The 22,321-nt window shown below is 38.7% G+C and overlaps 1 protein-coding gene across 2 annotated transcripts; it reads right to left on the bottom strand.

Moving 5' to 3' along the window:
- Positions 1-7,201: 7,201 nt before the first annotated feature.
- adad2 (adenosine deaminase domain containing 2) lies at positions 7,202-21,227 on the bottom strand. Of its 2 annotated transcripts, none has more exons than XM_042499817.1 (11): positions 21,133-21,227; positions 19,053-19,218; positions 17,093-17,150; positions 16,152-16,281; positions 14,484-14,612; positions 13,811-13,961; positions 13,392-13,562; positions 12,983-13,197; positions 11,502-11,733; positions 7,609-7,741; positions 7,202-7,491 (listed from the first exon to the last, which is right to left on the bottom strand). In XM_042499817.1, exons 2-11 carry the CDS (start codon positions 19,202-19,204, stop codon positions 7,381-7,383), a joined length of 1,482 nt encoding a protein of 493 aa, XP_042355751.1. In that variant the 5' UTR covers positions 19,205-19,218; positions 21,133-21,227; the 3' UTR covers positions 7,202-7,380. The 2 variants fall into 2 exon arrangements, with proteins under 2 accessions (XP_042355751.1, XP_042355752.1); XM_042499818.1 differs by having other exon boundaries at positions 13,811-13,958.
- Between the last annotated feature and the right edge of the window lie 1,094 nt (positions 21,228-22,321).

The following is a 22,321-nucleotide window of genomic DNA, read 5'->3' as shown; positions in this document are numbered from 1 at the left end:
AAAGCGTCACGAGGGCGAACAGTGTGTGTACTGGAACTTCAATAAAAACAGTAGGTCTTGATTTAAATAATCACTGCTCTTTCTGGGTAAACTCTGTGATGCTGAATATCTGTTTTCATTTAGATGGACACGGAGGCTGGGATGATTACGGCTGCAGAAAATACAACAGCAGCTCCGACTACACAACATGTCTGTGTGATCACCTCACACACTTTGGAGTTCTTCTGGTATGCATTGTATTATTTCTGTTTTACTTTCTCCTGGAAAGCGTGCTTTGGCCTAAGAGGGACTGCAGCACGTTTCAAAGTTTTGGTAACCATTGTGGCCGTGGTAGAAGCTGTATTCAAACAACAGCTCTGAGCGAGAGGAAGTGGTTTAATGCAGATTTTACCAGCAGATGGCACTCAAAACACAACATATACAACATATAAAACTGAAATACTATTGAGCAAAATCTGACATAAATTCTTTGTTTTTGTTGGACTAAGTAATTATGGGATATGATTTCTGTTCTTTAATATTTTTACAAATGGCAAAGACACACTGCTTTGAAAGTAGCCCTAATCTTTAGTATACCGCTTTAAAACAATCCAGTGCAGTGCATCTTATAAAAAATGACAGATTTGTATTAAAAATATCCCAAAACTGTAAAAATATTGAGGGTATAAGTCCTATTGTTACTGAAATTGACAGATATATTTTGCAACTAATTCACACACACTAGTGCTAAAGTCAGATGGTGATGTGGGTGGTCTTCATGCTACTTTGTACCTGGAAATAGGAGCTGTTAATACTCTACAATCTGTGTCTGGGATTTATTTGCGGCACACTGAGAAATGAATAAATTCATGCTTACTAATCTGTGTTGTGTGTTTGTGTCCAGGATGTCTCCAGGACTCAGGTGGACCCAGCTAATGAGCAGATCCTGACCATTATCACCTACATTGGCTGTGGAGTCTCATCGTTGTTCTTGGGAGTCACTGTTCTCACCTACACAGCTTTTGAGTGAGACTCTGAGATGTTATTTTATCTGTTTTCTATGTTTACATGGAAACTGGTAACCTGTTGGCAGGTCTTAAAGGCCATGTCAACACTAATGCATATGAAAACTATATTTTTGTTTCAAACCATTTTGTCCCCACTGAAATACCTAACATTCTGTCCTTACTTAAATAGCAATAAGAAATGTGAGATAAACCAAAGCTGGTGTTTCTGGAAAGTATGGGCAGCTGCCTTTTCTATTGTCTTGGTACTTTTTTTATGATAGCTTTGGTATATTAGTGTATGTTTGCAATCTTATTTACACTAATGCTCTCTGTGTCTTACCTTTTGTTTTCCTCCCCCATCTCCATCTGCTCCTCAGGAAACTTCGTCGAGACTACCCCTCTCAGATCCTCATCAACCTCTCCCTGGCGCTGCTGGGCTTGAACCTGGTGTTTCTGGTCAACTCCTGGCTGTCCTCCTGGGGTCTGTACGGCCTCTGTGTGGCTGTAGCGTCCACGCTGCACTATTTCCTCCTGGCGTCATTCACCTGGATGGGATTAGAGGCCGTTAATATGTACTTTGCACTTGTCAAAGTCTTCAACGTCTATGTGCCCTCTTATATTCTCAAGTTCTGCGCTCTGGGATGGGGTGAGTCGTGTGTTCAACTGACTGGCCAAAATGGCGTCACACTGAAACGCTTTTTAGGACAATGCTGTTGACTGAAACACGGACAATTTAAACTAGTTCCTCGTCATAATTATTATTTGCTGCAATTTAATTTGTTCCTCCAGGGATTCCTCTGGTGATCTGCATCCTGGTGCTCATCGTGAACAGAGAGGCTTATGGCAGTGACCTCTACAATGATGTCGAGCGAAGCTTAGAGCCACTGGACAACTCTGACAACTTGTGAGTTTTGGCTTCATCTTACATACATTTTTCATACTTGAAAGAAAAAAAATAATTTGTTTTTCTATCAGCAGTGGGAATAAAGTTGATACAAATGTAAGGGTCTTTTTTTTTAATAAGTGACTTTACCTTCTGTTCACATTTATTTTGTCAGGCATCTTGTTACTAATAGTTGATGCAAATACCAACTTATATTTAAAAGCAACTAATCTAATGTGAAGATTAGTTGTGAATTAAAACTACCTGAAATAGCTAAAGTATTTAATATATATAATATTAATGTTAAACTTAATATATCTTATTCTTTTTATTAGACTAGATTATTATTATAATTATAATTAGATTACATTTATAGATGATGTTTATTCACAAATAAAAAGAAAAAACTTCAAATAATTCATTTTTCCCCCTTGGATTATATTCAGAATATACTGTTATTGTTTATAATTCAAGTTATAAAAATGATAAACTGTTTAACTTAACATTAAATGTTTAACTGCTTTTTTTGCAACTGTAATTGCAAGAAGTAACTCCTACATTTTAATTACTTGCAGGGGGTGAAAGTAGGACAACAACCATTTTTAATTTAAATATTTTTTACACTGCAACACCTGCTGTAGTGTGGCACAGAATTTGTATGTGAGGGGACAAACACAATGACTTCTGTGTCTCGCTTCAATTTACTCTCTTCCTCCGACTTATTCCCGTTTCCTATCTGATTCTCACTCAATCCTCGCTCCCTCAGCTGTTGGCTCCAGGACGATGTGACATTTTACGTATCCGTGGTTGGCTATGCTGTGCTGATCTTTCTCTTCAACACTGCGGTGAGTAATTATCACTTTTCATTTTAGTTCAAACAATTAAGACTTAGTGGCCTATGTTCACATTTTACTGCTTAATACATCACAGTATTCACAGAAATATTCACAGAACTTATCAATTAGACAACATTTGTTTTTGACAATGCTTGAAAGCCTTAATACTGTTCACTATACATCTTAAAATTAGGTCATCTTAAAATAAATAGATCAATCTTTGCAGCATCTCACATTTGAAGGCTCTTGCATACTTATCTTTAATGCCATTATTGTTTTCCTGCAATTTATCTACTCATTTTTTAAAATCTCTTTTTAGATTTTTGTGGTGGTTCTGATCCAGATTCGCCACATGCGAGTCAACAGCCCGGCTGGGACCCGCAGCGGACTGATGCATGACCTAAAGGGTGTTGCCAGTCTCACCTTGTTACTAGGACTAACATGGACTGTTGGCTTCTTCACATGGGCGCCAGCCAGAGTCGTTCTGCTGTACCTTTTTGCTGGACTTAACACCCTGCAAGGTTGTAGTTTCTTTTGTTGCACAGAAATAATTACTGAAAGCTATTTTGGATAATATACTTAAAAATACACAGGCATAGAGTGGATGTGCTTCATTTAAGTACCACTTGTAGAAAAAGATTTGTTCTTATGTGGCATGTCTCAGTGATATAAAGATTAAAAAATTAGCAAGTGAAGGTTTTCTAACCACACATGCAGTTTTCCTCAACATCCCACTTCACATTCACAGTTCAAAAGAAAAGAAACAAAACTCACAGATAAAAAGAAGGAAATCAAACAGAGGCTGAATGATGCAACTATTTCACAACTGCCTTTACCTCGACTAGCCTTTGTTATATTGCTTTCTTTTTTTATGATGCAACAAAAGCCCTCCATTTTTTCACTTTTGGAGAGAAATGCCTTGTTTAAGTGCAAATTAAAAATATCTTCTGAAGGACAAAAGACAAGATCCAGTCATATCCTCCAAAGCTCATCATGACCTTATCTCACTTTTGCTCATATTCCAGGGCTTTTCATCTTCATCTTCCACTGTCTGATGAAGGAAAATGTCAGGAAACAGTGGAGGATTCATCTCTGCTTTGGACGTTTCCGTCTTGATGAGTATTCAGGTATGACAGCCGTTCACAGTATGAAAAAAGGGGAGCAATGACCATTTCTAAAAGAAATGATGTTATTCTGGAGTCAATACCACACAATGGAAATGATACTGCACACTGCTCATGTGCATGCATATCAAGAGGGTGTGCTAGGAAACCACTAGGTGGTGGTATCCTCACGGTAAACATTACTGTTTGCTAGTGTCAATATTAATGAAATTTAAAATTTCTTTGACATATGCAATATAAACTAACATGCTGTCACTTTCTGAATCTATTTTATGTTAATTCTAAACAATTATAAGACAGGAAACTGTGTCATACCTTAATGACCTCTTGTCTTTCAGCAGCTATAGACTGTTCAAGTGCTGTTCAATGGAACGGAGAAATCCATAAAAGGATTTCAGCGCATGTTGTGAAGGTCATCCCACTCACAGGAGAATTACAGCTAATAGCAAAAATAGTTAAAAAAAAACCAATAAGCATGGGCTTCATCTAATTCCATAAATACACTTAGTGATGTTACAGGTGATGTGCAATGTCTCCCTCTTCTGCTCCTGGGTTATAAAATTGAGTAACAGCCAGAGAGTTATTTTTGCAGAACACGATGGTGTCACAGTGAAGTTAACCTTTGACCTTCTGGATATAAAATGGCATCACTTCATCATTTTATCTTATTAGACACTTGTGTTAAGTGTTATAATTAGGGTATGAATCCCTATCATGTCTTGTGAGAGCACAGCGACCTTGACCACCAAATTGTTATCAGTTTATTCTTGCTGGACATTTGTGCCAAATTTGAAGAATTTTTTTTTACTTAATTCATCACATGTGCTAAATTATTCTTGAAAAAGAGGCCATTCTTCATCCCTTTAGGCTGCTCCAAGCACTCGTACCATAACATCACTAACACACAAAGATCAGAATTCATGTGGTCGCTGGCACTGGGTTTTCACAAATGTTGGCTCACTGGACCGCAGTTATTGTACTAATTGAATTAGCTATAGCTATTATTTTACTGCCTAACTACCTACCAAAACTTTGTATGACATGCATGTTGCATGACACAGTTCTCCTGTGAGCGAGATGATGGTAACAATATGCGCTGAAATCCTGTTCAGGATTTCTAAATTCAAATGGACAGCACTGTTTCAGTGTTGTTGAAGTTCAGAACTCCAATTATATCGCCACTGGTAAGCATTTACCGTGTACCGTGACAACACGAGCAGCTTGCAGTATTTTTTGTAATAGCAGTTAATCCCCTTTAATGGCAACTGTAAGATATTCTCTAAAATTTGATAAATAACTACATGGTATTGCTACTACTGGTATTATGTCTGAGATCAGCTGTGTCTCGGTAAATCTGACTTTTGATCAGTGCTTTGGTTTGTACGGTTCTCACAGTGTTTGTGAAAGTACAGATCCCCCTGTAAGGGAAATTAATTGCAATTGAAGCACCCCTTGGCTTGATTTCTGTTACCTGTGTTTGATGATGTAATCCAGAGTGGAGCAACTCAGCATCAGTTGGAGTCACGGCCAAACCCAAATCAAATCCTCCGAGAGCACCAGTACCATCGGTCTGCTCTGTCAAGTCCAGCTCAACCGAGAGCACATCAGCTTCCTCCGACTCCAGCCAGAGAGACTCGTCCTGCAAGAGACCAAACCTGGGTTAGGAAACCAAGTCTGACTCTCTCTTAATTTGTCACTGGTCCATTTTCTTGTGACATTAAACTCATCATGAAGTCCTTAATTATCATCTATTGTGGGGCATTTAAGACTGCAATCAGAAGTTATGAGATTCAAATAAAATGATGATGATCACATATTTAGTCAGACATCATCACAGTCCCTCGGCTGCCAGAATCAAAGTGAAGGTCACTGCATACATTAATGAGACTGCACTGACAAATAATTACACGAAAGCCTTTGTAACTGAGCCTAAAAGAACAATTGTTATTTCTTAAAGATTTCCTTCACAATCTGACAGCTGAATTTAACCCCCAACTCCCAGGTGTATATTTTCAAGCCACATAAGAGAAAATATCTGTTTTTCACACCTCTAAATTGTTCATGGATGTTTAATTATCTTGCAGGCCTTTTTATGAATTCCTTGGCTCTCCCTCGTGCCCAGAGCCCCTCAGGTGCAGGAGCTCTGCCTTCACAGAGGGGGACGAATGCAACACCTGGCTGGAAGAATTACTTGCTTGTCCAGCAAGGAGAAAGATAAAACACACAGCATTATACATGTGCATTTGCATACAGACACATGCAGATATGCAAATTGCAGAAACTGTCATGATATCTTGAAAACTGTAACAGCAGCTTTAACATGCATTGTACCTCAGGACAAGCCACAGAGATGTGTAATTGATGCAGCATAGAGCTGAAATTAAAAGTGAAGCATCATTGTATTCCAGCTTCATTAGATCATTTTATCATTTTGCAATTCTATTTTTTTGTTTTTGCTAAATATCGTAAAAGAGCCTGTAATTATGAAGACATGAGTAGTTGCATCAGTTCCAAGGAGGAGTTGGTTGCCAAGCAACTGGTGAGTGGAGCCATGGTGACAATGAACCGTGGTACCACACAGTTTGTCTAAGGAAATAATAAAATTTTAAATTTAAGATGATGCAAGTCTCCTTGTGTTCCTTGTTCACCTCTATTTGTGCCGGAATATATGCACCTCCTCAATCACTCCTTAATCGATTCACAAGATGATTACCACGCCATCTTCACATGTGACAGCTGCTGTAGATCCTTTGTTGTGATAAACATGAGATGACCCGAAATAGTCAATGTCTTAAATATACAACTGGCATTTATTGGTAGCATCATAGAGACGTAACTGAAATTAGTGCTTCATGAACTTTGCCACATTATGTCCAAGAGGTATTGTTTATGTGGATTTAATATTGACTGTATTTCCTTAACATCTGCCCAGTGTATACAAACCAAAAGGCTGGACACAAAAATAGAGAGGAAGTTACAGAAGTTCAAACTTTTAATTTCATAGCCTACCATTAGTTCCTCAGCTGCTGACTTGACCTTCTGACCCCAAACACAACGGACTTACTGTGAATACAATTAGAATAAATGTGTTAGATATATGTTTAAAATCATGGAAAATGACACAAAACACTAACTTGTAAAATAGAATAATCACCTCTTCATAATGCCCTCTCCACACTTATGATTGGCTGAATTATTTGGTTGGCACATCAACACAAAATACTTTGCTGTTAATCAGTGTGACATTTTGGCAACAAATGTAATAATGGGTGATAATGCTGCTAAATTCTACTTGACTAGCAAAAAAAGCATTTGCCTATAAGCAATGTTTTTCCACCCACAACTCATTCAAACTGACTACTTCACTGCAGAACACAACAGTAGGGTCTCGTTTATTTTTCTCAAACACCTACACAGACTGAACATTTTGCATAAAACAAAACCAGAACTATTGTTAAGCGTGATTAGTGAAGTGCACAGTAAACAACAGTAAAGTAAACCTCAAGAGGAACTTAGATAAACTTCAACTTGGCTTGTTACTGAGAGCACAGTCAAGCGCTAAAGCAGTCCACCAGTGTTTTTGAATTCCAGGGCCCTGCGTGGTTGCTCAGAAAGTGTTGCTTGACCAGATCTTTGACTGTCTGGTACATGACAGCTTCGTCCTATAAAACAAACAATTAACAACATCATGCATCACATGGGTCTAAAAACTGCAATGAAGCAGAGTTATAATACAGTCACACTGAGAATTCATGTGAACATCTATTGCTGACACAGACCTTGATGCTGCGGTAGGTGGGAAGATCCAGCAGATAGCTATGCCCACTCAACTGTGCAACTCGGAGGAAGTAACTGTAGAGGGCTCTCTTGCAAAGTCTGCTGGAGAAGCCAGGCCCACTCACAGTGGGAGAGCTGGGAAATAAGAAAATATTCCAATGAATGCTTCCCTGCATATCAGCGATTGTCAGCAGGCAGCTCATGGGCCACATCTAGCCCACCAAAGCTTGCTATCCAATCTACTATTTAATTCAGAAAATGCAAGGAGAAAAAAATGCTTTACAGTATTTAAGATATGTAATATTTTCTTTTATTTCTATATTAAAGCAACCCACAATACAACTGACAACTGAAAACAATTTTAGTATGATTGATATACCTATCCCCAATAGAGTTTGACTTGCATAGATGTTATCTATTTTCAGGGTTTCCCCCATGCATTCTTTTTTTTTAAAGGGCCGACACAATCAAAGCATTTCCCACCATAAATACTTTTTCTATTTTTGGAGCTGAAGAGACCATTAGGAGCGCTTTTTAAATTTCTATACTGTTTGGCTTTTTATAGCACGGCATTCTTGAAGTGCAGAGTTTACTCTAAGCAGAGACAGAGCAACAGAAAGCAGCACAGTGAAAGTGAAACTTAACCATTCATTGATCTGAGTCTAAAAGTTTGCTTTCACTCACTCTGCAGCAGCCACTCCTCTCATCCATCGACCTGATCAGCTTTGACTGGATCAATAGATAAATCATCAATCAAACATGCTACAAGGCCCTGAAATTAACTTTTTCATTTACTTATTAAATAACCGGTTATTATTTTTGCATATGATTGTCAATGGCGGACATAGCAGTAACATATATATGGAGTAATATACTCCATATACATATATATGGTGAAAAAGACATCCACCCCACTACCAACAAACTCAAAAAATCCATTCAGCAGATCCACCATCCAGTCAGACACACGGCTGCCTTTTTACTGACCGTTTAAAGCCTAAAACTTGTGCTAATAGCTATTGTTGCTCTGGTTTGAGTTTTTCGACGATAGAAAAAAACCCTGGTGCTTTTGGTTAGCTAGTTTTTACTAACGTATTGCTGCTCTTAGCTCATACCGCTCATACCGCATTAAAAAATAATTGCAAGCACAGCCATTCCTGGCTTCCTAGTTCAGAACATTTATCTAATATGTTTGATAACACAAGTTACTTTTCTGTTCTTCTCAATATATTCAAGTACTTTTTAAAGGACCTAGTCAAAATGTATCTGATTTTCAAGGTATTCCATTTCTTAAATTTCTCAATGTCAGAGTCAAGTACTTCAAACACCTCAAGCATCTTGTACAATCCCTGAACCCTCTCAACATTCCTCAACTAAACTTTATGTCTGTCATATGCATTTCTGATGGCAGTGCCCGCCCCCTGACGGGCACAGGACCTTTGGTGGTGTCCAGTGGCGTTTGGCACCAGGGCGCTGGCGGCAGATACTTTGAGTCCCATGGGTTGTGAGATGGGGTACCAGCATATCCCATAACGCTCGATTGTATTGGAATTTGGCAAATTCGGACAGATCAGAGCCTTGAGCTCTTTGCCACGTTCCTCAGGCCATTCCTGAGTAGTTTTTGCGGTGTGGCATGGCGCATTGTCCTGTAGTACCGCTGCCAGGAGAGGGTGTACTTGGCTTGCTGGTGTTTGGATTGGTAGTGTGTGTCAAGTGGCATCCACATAAATGGCAGGACCCAAGTTTTCCCAACAGAACATTTCATTGTTACAGGATGATCAAATTGTTCAGTTCACTTGACAGTAGTTTTGATGTTTTGGCTGATCAGTGTGTATATTCCATGTTGTTAAACGTACATCAGTCTAACTTGACATACAGACATGATTTGATTTCCAGCAAATACAAAAAATGCATCCAAAAAGCTGTTGTGGCTATCCGTGCTACAGTGAAGTCGGGCCTTCTTGTCTACTGAAGACACTGACTTGTTATGCATGTGCATTTAACACGCACACACGCACACTCCCTCGCCAATGAGTCATAAAGAAGAGAGCCAGTTAATTAGCAGCAGTGAGAGGTGGATGGTGTCCCTTCAAGTATCCACTATTAAGACCAAAAATTGTACATGTAAAATGTCTGTTCATGCACTGCATTTAGTGCCTTGCTCTTAACAATATGTCCACCTCCAACAATACTTTGGAGGATGCAGTCTCTGCTTCAGGGATTTAGCTGTACTGAACATTAAAAAAAGTGTTTGGCAAGACAATTCTTCACTGCTGTTACAGCAAAAAGTGTGGTCTGGCTGAGTGAGAGAAGGCAGGGTTTCCCACAGGCAGCACTTACCACTGCTGCAAAGCAATTTCCTGGGGGAAACCCTGGAGTGGATCCATGGGGAGCAGCCCAGTGTTGTCAGTAAAGACAAAATTTGAGGGTGGTGCCATTTATGGCAGCAGTCATAGAAGATGACATTAGGAGATGGCTGCGCAGGGTGACAATGGATATCAAATCATTTTAAAGGTTGTCCTGCAAACTGGAGCTAGGAAAAAGGTGATAAGATGTAAAACAAAAATCAGGTAGAGGGGTCTGGGGGCATTCACCTCAAAAAGAAAACTTTTTAGTGACTTTAATACACTTTTAGTGTAAAGCTTACCACAACTTTTAAAAAGGTATTTCACTGATATAAAGAGAGTCCTTACATAAAGCTAGGCCGTGTCTGCAGTAGAAAGACACAAATACTTTTGAAATTGAAACATGGTGGCCTGGGAAAGATGACCAAGCAGATATCTTGGTTCTGACTGAAATCAACCTGACTACTTGCTGGCAGACTTCGGACCTCCGACGACCCTCAGGCTCTAAGGGGGGACTCTTCGGGTATACACAGTTCACTTGGATGGCATATTTTGAAATTGAGAAGGCAAATTTTGCCAAGTTTGCAGGTATGTAAAAGTCTGTATAAAAAAAAATCTACAGTCACTGCAGCTGATGATATTCCACATCCCACTCAAAACTTTCCTTGTCTTTCTATTACTAATATATTCCACATACTGTATAATGGATTCTCCTTGGCAAAATTCAATAGATTTGAGTACAAGCCAAGGCTTTTAGGGAGCAATTAATTGATTCAGTGATGAAAACTATATAACTAAATGATGCTAAGAATAATTGGCATGCTACATTTATATCGCTAAATTAAAGAAGTCTCATACGACGGAAGCAGCATCTCTTTTTGTTTTCACACTGTAACTAGATTTTTTTAGTAGTTGTTCTTGCCATCATTTCAATGCCTCGTCACCTCCCCCTGCACACTTTATGTCCTGTATTTCTGCACTTAAAATTGTTCTCTTCTTCTTCAGGAAACCTATTTTTTATTGCCTATTTATAGTTTATTGTTCAGAACGTCCTGCAGAGCTCATCCTGACACTTTAAACTATGGTGTTGTCTAAAACTAATAGTTCAGGCTGCAGGCCGGAAGCTGAAATAAGCAGCAACACTGCAAATGCCAAGCAAGATCTAAAATCTATTTTTGGCTGTAATCTCAGCTCAAGGACAACACAGCCTCTAGTGAACCCATGACTGTGTCACACTGTAGCTACTGGACATCAGCAGTTGTCTGCAGCTTCAAAACCAAGAGATGGCAACAGCCCCAGGCATCACTGAGACTGTCAAACAAGCAAACTGCATCAGGCACTGCCAGCAGTTCTACTCCATCCCTGAAACTGGCTGCAGGAGTGCAAATGAGGTTACGTTTTAGTCAGGTCAGGCCCCACACTTCTGGTGCAGGGACGAGTTACTGCACGTTACCTTCACCTCCTAAAATTAGTAAAATTGAAACATCATGCAGTTTGTAAACGGATAACGGGCAGAAGACTGATTTCTTGAACATATAGCTGCATCTTACCCATCAATGACGAGGCCCTTGCTACTGTCCAGAACTTCAATATCCTTATCTCCGAGGCACCAGTTGATGCTGAGATCATCATGTCGCCGGGAGGTAACAGGCCCCACATAGTCTCCACAGAGAAAGTAGATGTTCTGTTTTTTGTAGGCTGCTGGCAGAATGTCCTCCCATCCATCACCCAGTTGCACGTTGGTGATAACAGACACTTCCTCATTTAAGATCTTCTGGTCCCCTAAATAACCACAACAATCTCAGTATTTGCTCTTCAATCTTTCAGGAGTCTACAAACACATAGGTGAAACAAATGAATCAATGTAACAATATATATTGAAAAGAAAATCTGAAAATCTTTAAGCGACCATTCCTATTGCAGCGAGTACATATCATATCACCTTCAGTCTACTAATTCCAGCAACATCTCAGATACTGTTTATGACTGCACTGAAAATGATAACACCTGAATGTAAAATATCAGGAAACAGTGCGTTAATGTAACACCACCTTAGTCAATATTATAGGAATGGTTTGGTATTTTTTAAAAATATGTTTATTTGAGTTCTTGCAGAGAGTTAGATGAGAAGACTGATCCTACTCTCATCTGCGTATGCAAAATATGATGCTACAGGCAGCAGCCAGTTTGCTTAGCTTTACATAAAGACTGGAAGCAGTGCGACACAGCTTGACTGGCTCTGTCCAAAGGCAACAAAATTTGCCAATCAGCACCTCTAGAGCTCATCAACTCTTATCTTTTAATGTAAAAAGAATGCATGATTTTACAGGGACTTATTTGATGGACTACATCTTGGCTGAGAGCAGGAAGCTACTGGCTGTAACTTCACATTGATCATACAGATACAAGAGTCATTCTTCTCATAAAACTGTCAATTTATTTCCTAAACAGTCCCTCCAGGACTTTGTGATGTTGCAAATGCAACCATTAACACCAAGTCAGCCAACCCTGCAATTTTGCCTAATCACAGCAACTTCACCGCAAATTCGACCATTTAAAATGAGTAAAATCTCATTTCATTGTAGAGCTGCACTTAGCGTAGTGATTTGATCAGGCCCTCGTCTCTCTGTTTATCAGAAGACTACTGCTGCGGGCCAGAGTTCTGTGCCTGGGACAGCGTCTCACACACACAGTAACAAGGCTAACTGTTAGCATTACATTGCTTAGCTCCTCATATATATTTATGGTCTTTTAAGACAATGATTTTTTAAATTTTGGTCATACTGTTACTGACTTGTTTTATCACTAGGGCAGGTGTAATATCAACTTTATCCACCCATTCTATTAATACTGCTGCTGTTTTAATTTTTTTATCTACTGTGTGATGTGTTGTGTTGTTGTCTATTAATGTGATGTCTTTAAGAAAATCTGCCATGAAATCAGGCTTTTCAGGACCAAATATCCCCCAAAACAGCCTACGAAAACCTGAAGGGACTGCCTAAAGTATAGAATGAGCTCTGAGGCTCTTTACCTAGCACCATGCTGGTGATGTAGAGCGGCTGGATGAAGTGGCTCAGTAGCGCACCCTGCACCCCAGTGACAGTCCAGCGGCACAACTTGTCACTACCAGACATGCAGCAGACTTTAGCACCCCAGAGACTCGGATCAAGGTAGGCTACAGGGACCAGCAGACCCTTGGCATGATACTGCAGCTTCATAGCGGTCCAAGATTCATTCCCAGGGCCCCTAAACAGGAGAGAATGTTTTGTTTTACTCCCTGGAGCAAAAATTCACATTTACTCCTACTTAACTATAATAAAACAAACGTCCTCCAAATGTACACATCTACTTGTAGGGAATGAGATATCAACCCACGACATTACAAATACACACTGCAAAACGCTGCTTTCAACGAAGCACAAAGAAAGGAATTAAAGTACTTGAGGTAGAAGTTCTTAGCTGCTCCTTGAGGACACTGATTGGTGTAGAGATGCAGACTGATCTTGGGTTTGAGCTGTAGCTGGTGGCTGTCTGCACTGCTCTCAAAAACACAGTTCTCCTTGGCCTTTGGATCAGCATCAAAAAACAGCAGAAGCTGCTTGTACAGAAACCTGAACAAAAGCCAGAAAATACCATCCTCACTTTGAGCCACGCCAGCACTTTAAATGCATCAGTAACTACATCAATGGTACAAGAAAGTGAGCTTGCTGATCCAGGCTGCCTACTCTATCAAAAGCAGCATGTCATGACTTCATTCTGAAAATGACTAAGAAAAAAGGCAATATTTATACACTGCATTAGTATTTAAAGTTAAGATTGAGTAAAGCCCTTGTTGGAAGTCACATTTGCAGTTTTGTACCTCTGGAGAGCCCGTTTGGCAATGATGATGGCGTGGCAGTCATGGACCATTGTCCCATTGTAGCAAAGCCACTTGCTGCAGCTTGAACAGCCAGCTCCCAACGCCACCACCTTGTAATGCTCACATGGACGACTTGCTGTATCCGACACTTCTGTAGGAAAATGACACTATTTTTTCTTTGATTTGGAGCGTGATGTGTGAAGGGCATTTGACTAAGAGGCGCAGAGGTGATGACACATGATTAACAATACATTTTAAAAGCCTCAATTGATTATAAAAGAAACTACCAAGACTGAAACGCCATTTATAAACCATCCTCATCAGTCTCCAAACTGTATCTTGTGACTGAGAGGACTCGCAGTTCATAATTAATCAGACCTTGGATGAAGAAAAGGAATAGATAACAGCTCTCCAGCTTCAAAATGTCAAAATCGTGGCTGGCACTTGCAAGTAAAGCCAGAAATGCATTAATGTTACTCTTCTGAGCACATAGTAACATACTGTAAGTATATGGACATGAACATAAATGGATTCAGCTGTCTTCTGCAGTACTGTAAGTTAACCTAAAGCCAATGTCTTACTTTTGAATTGTCTTCCTTTTGAATCCATTGAATTGTATTTTCTCTGACCGCCACAGCATACATGTTTATGTGTTAAAACCTAAAGTGCTTACCCCTGATCAAGACAAATGCTGCCATGTGGCTCTTACAGCCTTGGAAATCAGGACACATCTTCAGGAGGCTGTCGAACTTTTCACTACTTATTACTGCGATGTGACTCTTGTGCCAGTCAGTTCTCCAAACTAAAAGACAGACACACAAAAAAGAGAGCTATATAATAAGGGATAAAATCTATTTTGCACATCACCATATCAGCGCTGTTCTGAAAACCTTCTCAGATACAAGTGATATAAATCAGTGCTTGTCGTGAACATCTTTGTGGACCCTGAAACATTAAGCCGATGGTCACCCGTCGGTCAATGTCAGGCCATTGGTGAGAGTCTATTGCCCTAGTTTTTGCAGTGTGTCCCACATTTTTGTCCCTTGTCGGCCCTCGTCAGCCGTTGCCGGCTGTTTTTTGGCTGATTCAGCATGTTGTATTGATGTTGGCCCCGGCAGAGTTTGTTGTTGAATGAAATTACTTTGATTGGCAGTTCAACTCAGTGCATGGAAAGAAAATCCGAAATAAAGAAAGCACGCAAACTGCGAATGGAGTATGCAGTGCTGTATTCCTTTTACAGGCCCTTTAGTCTTAAACATCTGAATTAGTACTTTCAAACCCCACAGGAAAACAAAAGCTTTCTTATTTTAGAAATGAGTAGTGGTAGCATGAGGTATCAGGGTCTGAAAAATGCTTTTCAGTCTGTGTTGGAAGATGTGTAATGACTCTGCTGTCCTGACTTAAGTTGGCAGTTTATTTCACTGATGTGTAACCAGGACAGAGAAGAGCCTTGACCAAAATAAGAAACCACTGGGTCCTCATAGTAAAAGGAAAACCAATAGTCCAGAGGACAGGATGGATGTGAGTTTAGGGTTTAACTGCAGCTTTGAGGAGGGAGAAGCTCTTTATTGACCCGTGAGCAACAATAGAACCAGAGACATAAACTTGGATGCAAATTGCAACAGGAAACCAAACCAGAATTAGATATTAAATTCTGAGTGTAAGTATATCTATCAGAATGGATTACTGCCTCTATAAATGTCAGGGGCCGACAGAACCAGCCTGGTCAATTATTGGGGCCAATATTTGGCATTTTGCAGATTATATGTTTTGGTGTTTTATTTTAAGAATTGTTACTAAAATGTATTAATCAAATAGTGCACTACTTTGGCCCCGCTATAGCTGTTTCTCCCCCACTGGCCTGTTTTCACCATAAACTGCATATAAAGATGAACACTTACACCCATAATGCTAAAGAAAAGATCAGTAACTGCAGTATGGGAGTATAACACTCAACCAACACCACAGAAGGCAGTCTGCAATACATGCAAAGAAAGTGTCAGCATGGGAGCAACTTTAACTTTGTATTTTGTGTTTTTTAATTCATTTTTAATTCAATTTTTTACTTGTCTTTATAAAAAAAATTGCTGGGAACTTGCTGTATACGAAGTTGAAAGTTACAGTTAATTGAAGGCATGGCTAAAGGCATTTAAATAAAGTTTTGTGTTGAAGTTTGTTATATTCTAAATTTTTAATTTTGACAGAAAGATTTTCATTTTTATTTAAATCCATATCGGTTTAAAATATAAGTTATTGGTCTCATTAACTACTAATAATCAGTATTGATATTGGCCCTGAAAAACCAATATTGGTCATATCCTAGTGACTACTACCACTGTACCTTCAGTCTTATCTGGATTCTTGAAGTCCTGGATCTGGACCGGGATCAGCTCTTCATCTGAGAGTATGCTTACAGTGGGTGACACACCATGGAGAGAGAGACCGGCTCCATCATCATCTGAGTGTTCACACTGAGAAAAACATAATAATACTGGTAAAACATACGTTTGTGGTTTTTTCCTCTCATCAACCTTGAATCTACTTCTCTAGTGTTTATTTAGTAAAGCATGCAGTTGTCAATACATGGTTGTCACATGTAAACACACTGAGAGATAACAGGACAAGAAGGACCGTCTGAGATTAACGTTGATAATGTATTTCTGCCGTTCACAGCTTAAGTGGCAAAGTGGCTTGTGTCTTGACAATATGACAAAAATACTGAGAATATTTTGTTAATTATATATATTCATTAATTTCAAGAACGTACAAATGCAACAAAATAAGTGTTACAGTTGTATATGTCAACGTAACATTGCAAAAGTCTCTGTGCTGTGTGTACTAAAAAAGAAAAAACTAAACCTCAGAATTAAACCCGTTCTGTGCATGTAATGTCTGCCAAATTACATTCTGGGTTTCCATAAGACAAACATTTTTTGAAATGCAAAAGGCATGATATCCATCTAAACAAAACCCATTTCATGCATTCAAGTGCTATATTACCCTCAGCTGGATTTAAAAGTGTAAAAAAACTACAGCATAGACATTACCTTGAAGATGGCCAATATAACTTTCAGAACTACAATTTTCAAGTTTAAAGCATAATGTAAGCCTTTACTGTCTTCTTTGAAGGTTTTGTGGCCGATTTAACTGTTATTTTATTTATTATTTAATTATATATATATATATATATATATATATATATATATATAATGCGTGTGTATGCATATATGTATGTTTACCTCATCGCCCAATAGGATGTTCCCAGAATCAAGTTTATCTTACCTGAGAAAGTGATTCCTCTTTTACATGCCCATGGTCTCCAGAAGCAGATTGATCTTTCCTAAAATGGTAACATAAACAGTGACCAGATTTAACATTTTAAATTGAGCAGTTGATTGCTCAAAATGTCTGGATGAATGTCAATAACATTTGCACGTCCCAAAATACTACAACAGTAGCTAACTCAACTTAAACATGGCTGCTAACGTTTTTAGATTTTCCTCACCACCACTTTCAGCAATATCAGTTCTGAACACATTTTGGCTGCTCTCCTCTCAGTGCAGAAACCTTATAGATGTTAAGTGCAAAGCAGGGTTAGAGGGTGAGACTTAAGACCAAAGCATCATTACAAAGCTGGTGCCTACATTTTTTTCTCACTCTGAATCTTTAAGTAGAAGTGTGAAGGAATAGCCTGTGGATGCACAAATGAGATCACACTTCTTCATTTATATTTCAGGCATTGAGATGAAAACTTCTCAGAGAATTCTGGGGATATTTTTGATTTTGACTTTAATTCGAGTTAGAGTTTGGTTGCCAATTTCATAATTGACAGAGAAGGGACAAAACGGAAGAGAGGATGATTGAAACAACAAAAGGTTCAGAGAAGATTCAAACAAATTACATGACGTGTCACAACCAAATGAGTCAGTGGGCTGTCCACTGTCCTGTAACTCTCAGTAATGAGCTTCAGTAACTGACAGTGCCTAAGTGCCTAGTTTGGACACATTTGCCAGCAGGCTCCTCACCTGCCTGATTTGTGACCTCAGTAACAAGAAGCCACAACAAAACAAAAGCCAAATTGCCGTTGACAAAGAAAAAGTTAAGAGCTTGGTGTAACAGAGATATAGAGTGCACTCTCAGAAAAAAAAGCTTGAACAGAAACAGAGATATGGTCATGAGAGGCCTAATGCAAGGCTGAGGACTGTGACTGTACATCTGTCATGTACTGTGTTTCTGCACAGTGGTTTGCTTAAAATTCAAGGAGGATACAGGCCACCCCCCCAAAAAAAAATTCCAGTCTCTTCATCAGCAATATTGAGCAATAAGTTCTTGTTCTTGTAATAGTTCTGGTTCTTGTAATAGTGGCCCTGCGCCATCATATACTGTATGTTGGACCTGCAAAAAAGCTATGAGACAATCAGACCTCTCAGTTCATCTCATTGTTGCTGTAAGAGTCAGTTAAAGCCTTTGTAGCCTGGAGCAACATCACTTTACTTGTGCTGCTTTCCTTTCACAAGTACTTAAGCCTTTGAACTCAGAGCAAAATTGGGATTTCTTTCAAAAACATGGGAAAACGGCAAAGAGCAAGTTGGTAATAATTATTTTACAAATTAGTAGATTTAGAAACTTAATTTTAAAAAATCTACGGAAAATGACTGGGGAAAAAAGAAAAAAGCTAGGGAAAAACTATTTTTATAATTATCACGATTACATATTAAAAATAATTTTACTTTTTAAAAAAAGATATTATTTAAGCACCAGGTCTTCATTTTTACATTTTTTTTCACTAATTTTCTTTTAACTCATTCCTGGCTAATTTCTGCACAATTTCTTCTTCTGTTGCTCATTTCCGTCTTTCCAATATGCTCAGTTTTTAAAGGGTTAAAGTCTGAAGAAAGTGACTTTAATTTTATGGCACCAGATGCTGGAGAAGCCAGTAGTAATATTCATTCTCGCATTTCTTTTACAAATTGCCCTAATTCTTTTTCTGTTGTCTTCAAGTAATTGACATCGTTGTGTGAGTCTTCCTGCATCCTTTTTAGGAATGGATACTATCATAATTACACTTATCATTATTATTGTTAGCATTGTTATCATCAGTATATATATAGACACACACACACACACACACACACACACACATATACACACTATATATAAACTTCATGTAAAATGAAACCTTGCCAACTTGCCCTCTCTACTGTTACTAAACCGCAATACAACACTTCCACCTTTTCCATACCTCGGCCCAGAAGCATCGCTGCAAACGGGCATGTCATCTGTCAGCTGGACCCGGGGACGGCAGTGGTGCAAGCTTCGGTCAAAATCTGGCAGAAACTGTAAACTAGCACCGCCTCTTTTTGGACTGTATTTAAATGCTTCCTGATCCACCATGCTTTACAAGCAACCTGTAGAAAAAAAAGATTTTAACTTAGTGTGAGGGTTTCAGCTTTAAAGGGTGCAAAAATGCCTTATTTTACAACAGTCCCAGGACTTCCTATTTGTGTTGTTGTGAGAACTGCTTTTTCTAAATTTGCTTGCTATTTCTATTTCAGGTGACCTTCAACTGATAATGTCTCATAATGCAAAGTTGCTGGTAGGGATAACACATCATTGGGATACAAAAACTATATACAAGTAAATAAAATAAAAATCACCTGCATGCCTAAAATTGCTTACAGACAAACTATTAGATACATTTCATGCTTCAGGGAGAAGAACTAATGAACTAAAGAACTAAGACTTAATTCTTCACTTACCTTTAACTGATTACTTTTAAATTACCCCACAATTGGCAAATAATTTGATACTTGTTGGACTTGACTTGAGTTCATATGTGAACTCTTACAAACTGGGTGATACAAGCATCTTCTGTTTATACATTTTTTAATATAATTATGAATTTATTTATTCATTACATGTCAGTGAACATTAGTGTGCTGATTTTGTATCGACAAGGCATGGGAGATATGTCTATTTTAGAGTTTTGGACAAAATTATATTACTGCAATTTTAAATGTGCGCTGAGTATTGTGATAACTAGGGCTGCAAATTGAAAGCAGCTTCTTTAATCTGTTATTGGTAAAACAAATAACAATGGACTAATCAACCAATCATTATTTGAAATACAAAACAAAACTAAAAAAAAAAACAACACATAAAACTTGGCTTATTTCAAACAATACCAAATGTGTTTTTCTCTCAAAGTTCACAGCAACACATTGCATATACTTTGACAGAATTGCAAAGCCTCCTGAATAAATGTTACATGATCTATTAAATTCTTGTTGTCATCCCTAGTGATTACATATTGCAATGTATGTTATAACTATACTGTATATTGAAATGCATTACCTTCATAATAAAATTAAGTTTTCCCTATGTTCACTTTAAAGCGAATAATTTTTATTACAGCATAGTGTTTCTTGTACACCAGGGTTCATACATTGTCATGAACAAAATTTTAAAAAAATTCCTTGACTTCTCAAGGATACAAAATAACTTGCCTCACTTGAAGAGCATTTTTCAAAAATATAAGATTCAAACTCTATTGAAACATAATTCAGCAAACAACATCATGTGTTCAAGGACTGTCAGAAATATGAAAAAACAACAATAATAATTTCTGTTTTTACATTTCCTGGCTGTGATAAATAGGGTCATTGTGACGTTTTCTATATTTTTTTAAAGAAAAAAATTGCTTTTTTTGGACATGTCTAGTGGGCGTACATGAAAGGAGAGGGGGAGAAAATGAATACACTTCCATTATGCACAAATACACAGAAACATAACAACCAAAACGTTATCAAACGTCAACAAATCACACGTTAGCTAACATTGCGCTAAATTATCACCTAAACTTATAGAGAGGAATTAGGCTACTAGATAATAAAATAACATGTTACTCCATATTAATGAGCGTCACTTCACAGCAGCCAGCGAAGTTGAAGGACAGTCCAAACAACGCCCTGTTAGCCTGCTCGCGACAAAGCTAACGTTAGCTCGAGTCGCTAAGTGACACCGTAGGCTGTTTAAATCTATCGTCATCGCCAGCGCTATGAAAACTTGGTTCGTTTTAAGACAAACCCGTGAAAGAAAACGATAAACTAAACGTACGCTGATATCTTTAATTTTCACCGCTCAAACATTTGAAGCGACGACTGCTAACGTTACCTGTTTTAGCAAGCCGAGATGTTTTAGCTAGCTAACGTTCGTGTGTTTCTGCGCCAACCGGCAACGTCGAAACGCTTAACGTCGGATTTTTAGTAAAAGCTGCGAGGTAACTTCCGAAGAAATTGGGCCACATATTTCTCAAAGTTTACCTTAAGTCTTTTTGGCGTTCACTGAAGCTGCTGGAGACGAGGTAGCCGCGGTTGTGTCCAACTGTCCGGATCCAGAGCCGTACTAAGGACGTGATACTGGGTAGGTGAAACTGGCAACCTTGGAGGCAAGTGAAAGGGGGAATATAAGCATGTTTCCTTCCTGTTGTGGTGCTACAATCAGCTTTAGATGTTTATTAGATATTATGAAGACACTTGCAGCCTAATATTTCCATTTTGAATGTAACAACATGTACACTATATTGTCAAAAGTATGTGGACACCTGAACTTTACACACCTATATGTGATTGTTGAATATTTCATTCTGAAACCACAGGATATGCTGCCAGAATAGCCTCCGGTATTTCGGGAAGAATTTGGACAAGATTTTGGACCCTTGTCTGGCACTGATTTCAGTTTCTCCAGTTCCTCCTCAGTGTGCTGGGTTGGGATTGAGGACAGGGCTATGTGCAGGTCAGTCAAGTTCTTTCAGGCTTCTTCTTCCTTCTTTTTCTGTTTGGTTTAGGGGTGGTTGGCGTCCATAAAGTCGCATTAACGTCATCTACTGGATTCAACCTAAGGTCTCCACTAACAAAGGATAAACAAAATTACCAATAATAATAATAATAACAATAATCACAATACCCCTTCCTATTCTGCTCCCTCTCTAACGTATCTGAACTACTTCTTGGCTTATTTAGAGAGCCTAAAAGCGTCTCTCAACAGCTGCTGTACATCCTCTCCCGAAACGTCTCCAACATCCAAAAACCTCCTTGTTTCATCAATAATGACCTCTATTTTCTCAGACTTTCTCTGAATACCAACAGTACAGTTTATCACCATCACCACAAAGGCCAAAAACTTAATTTGATCTTTACAAATGCAGTCCTTATGTGTTCTGACTGACCCGTCCACCTTGCGCCGCACACCATAGCTCGTCCCACCTTAGCTTGTCCCACCAACATTGTCATGTTTATTTCTTTTCTTGATTCGGGCCCTGACAGTGTCTGCCTCCCTCATTGGGATGCACGATAATATTGGCACGTCATCGGTATTGGATTGCTATTGGATATTGGGTATTCGATTGTTATTGGCTTGGAGCCCAAGCGTATAGTGAGTGGAGCGCATCAGGAGGCATCCACCTAATTATCAGCACCCAAGGTTTTCCAGTAGAACATTGCATATAAAAAG

This window comes from Plectropomus leopardus, chromosome 13 (assembly GCF_008729295.1).
Source record: "Plectropomus leopardus isolate mb chromosome 13, YSFRI_Pleo_2.0, whole genome shotgun sequence".
Taxonomy (NCBI): Eukaryota; Metazoa; Chordata; class Actinopteri; order Perciformes; family Serranidae; genus Plectropomus; species Plectropomus leopardus.
Note: the sequence above shows the minus strand (reverse complement) of the source record. Positions and strands in the feature narration are given on the sequence as shown.

Bases quoted from the DNA above. Each gene is read 5' to 3' on its own strand.
- adad2 (XM_042499817.1), bottom strand. From the start codon at position 19,204: ATGGTGGATCAGGAAGCATTTAAATACAGTCCAAAAAGAGGCGGTGCT. The intron at 17,151-19,052 runs GTATGGAAAAGG...TTACCATTTTAG, and splicing joins AGCGATGCTTCTGGGCCGAG to GAAAGATCAATCTGCTTCTG. The intron at 14,613-16,151 runs GTACAGTGGTAG...TCTGTCTTTTAG, and splicing joins GAATCCAGATAAGACTGAAG to TTTGGAGAACTGACTGGCAC.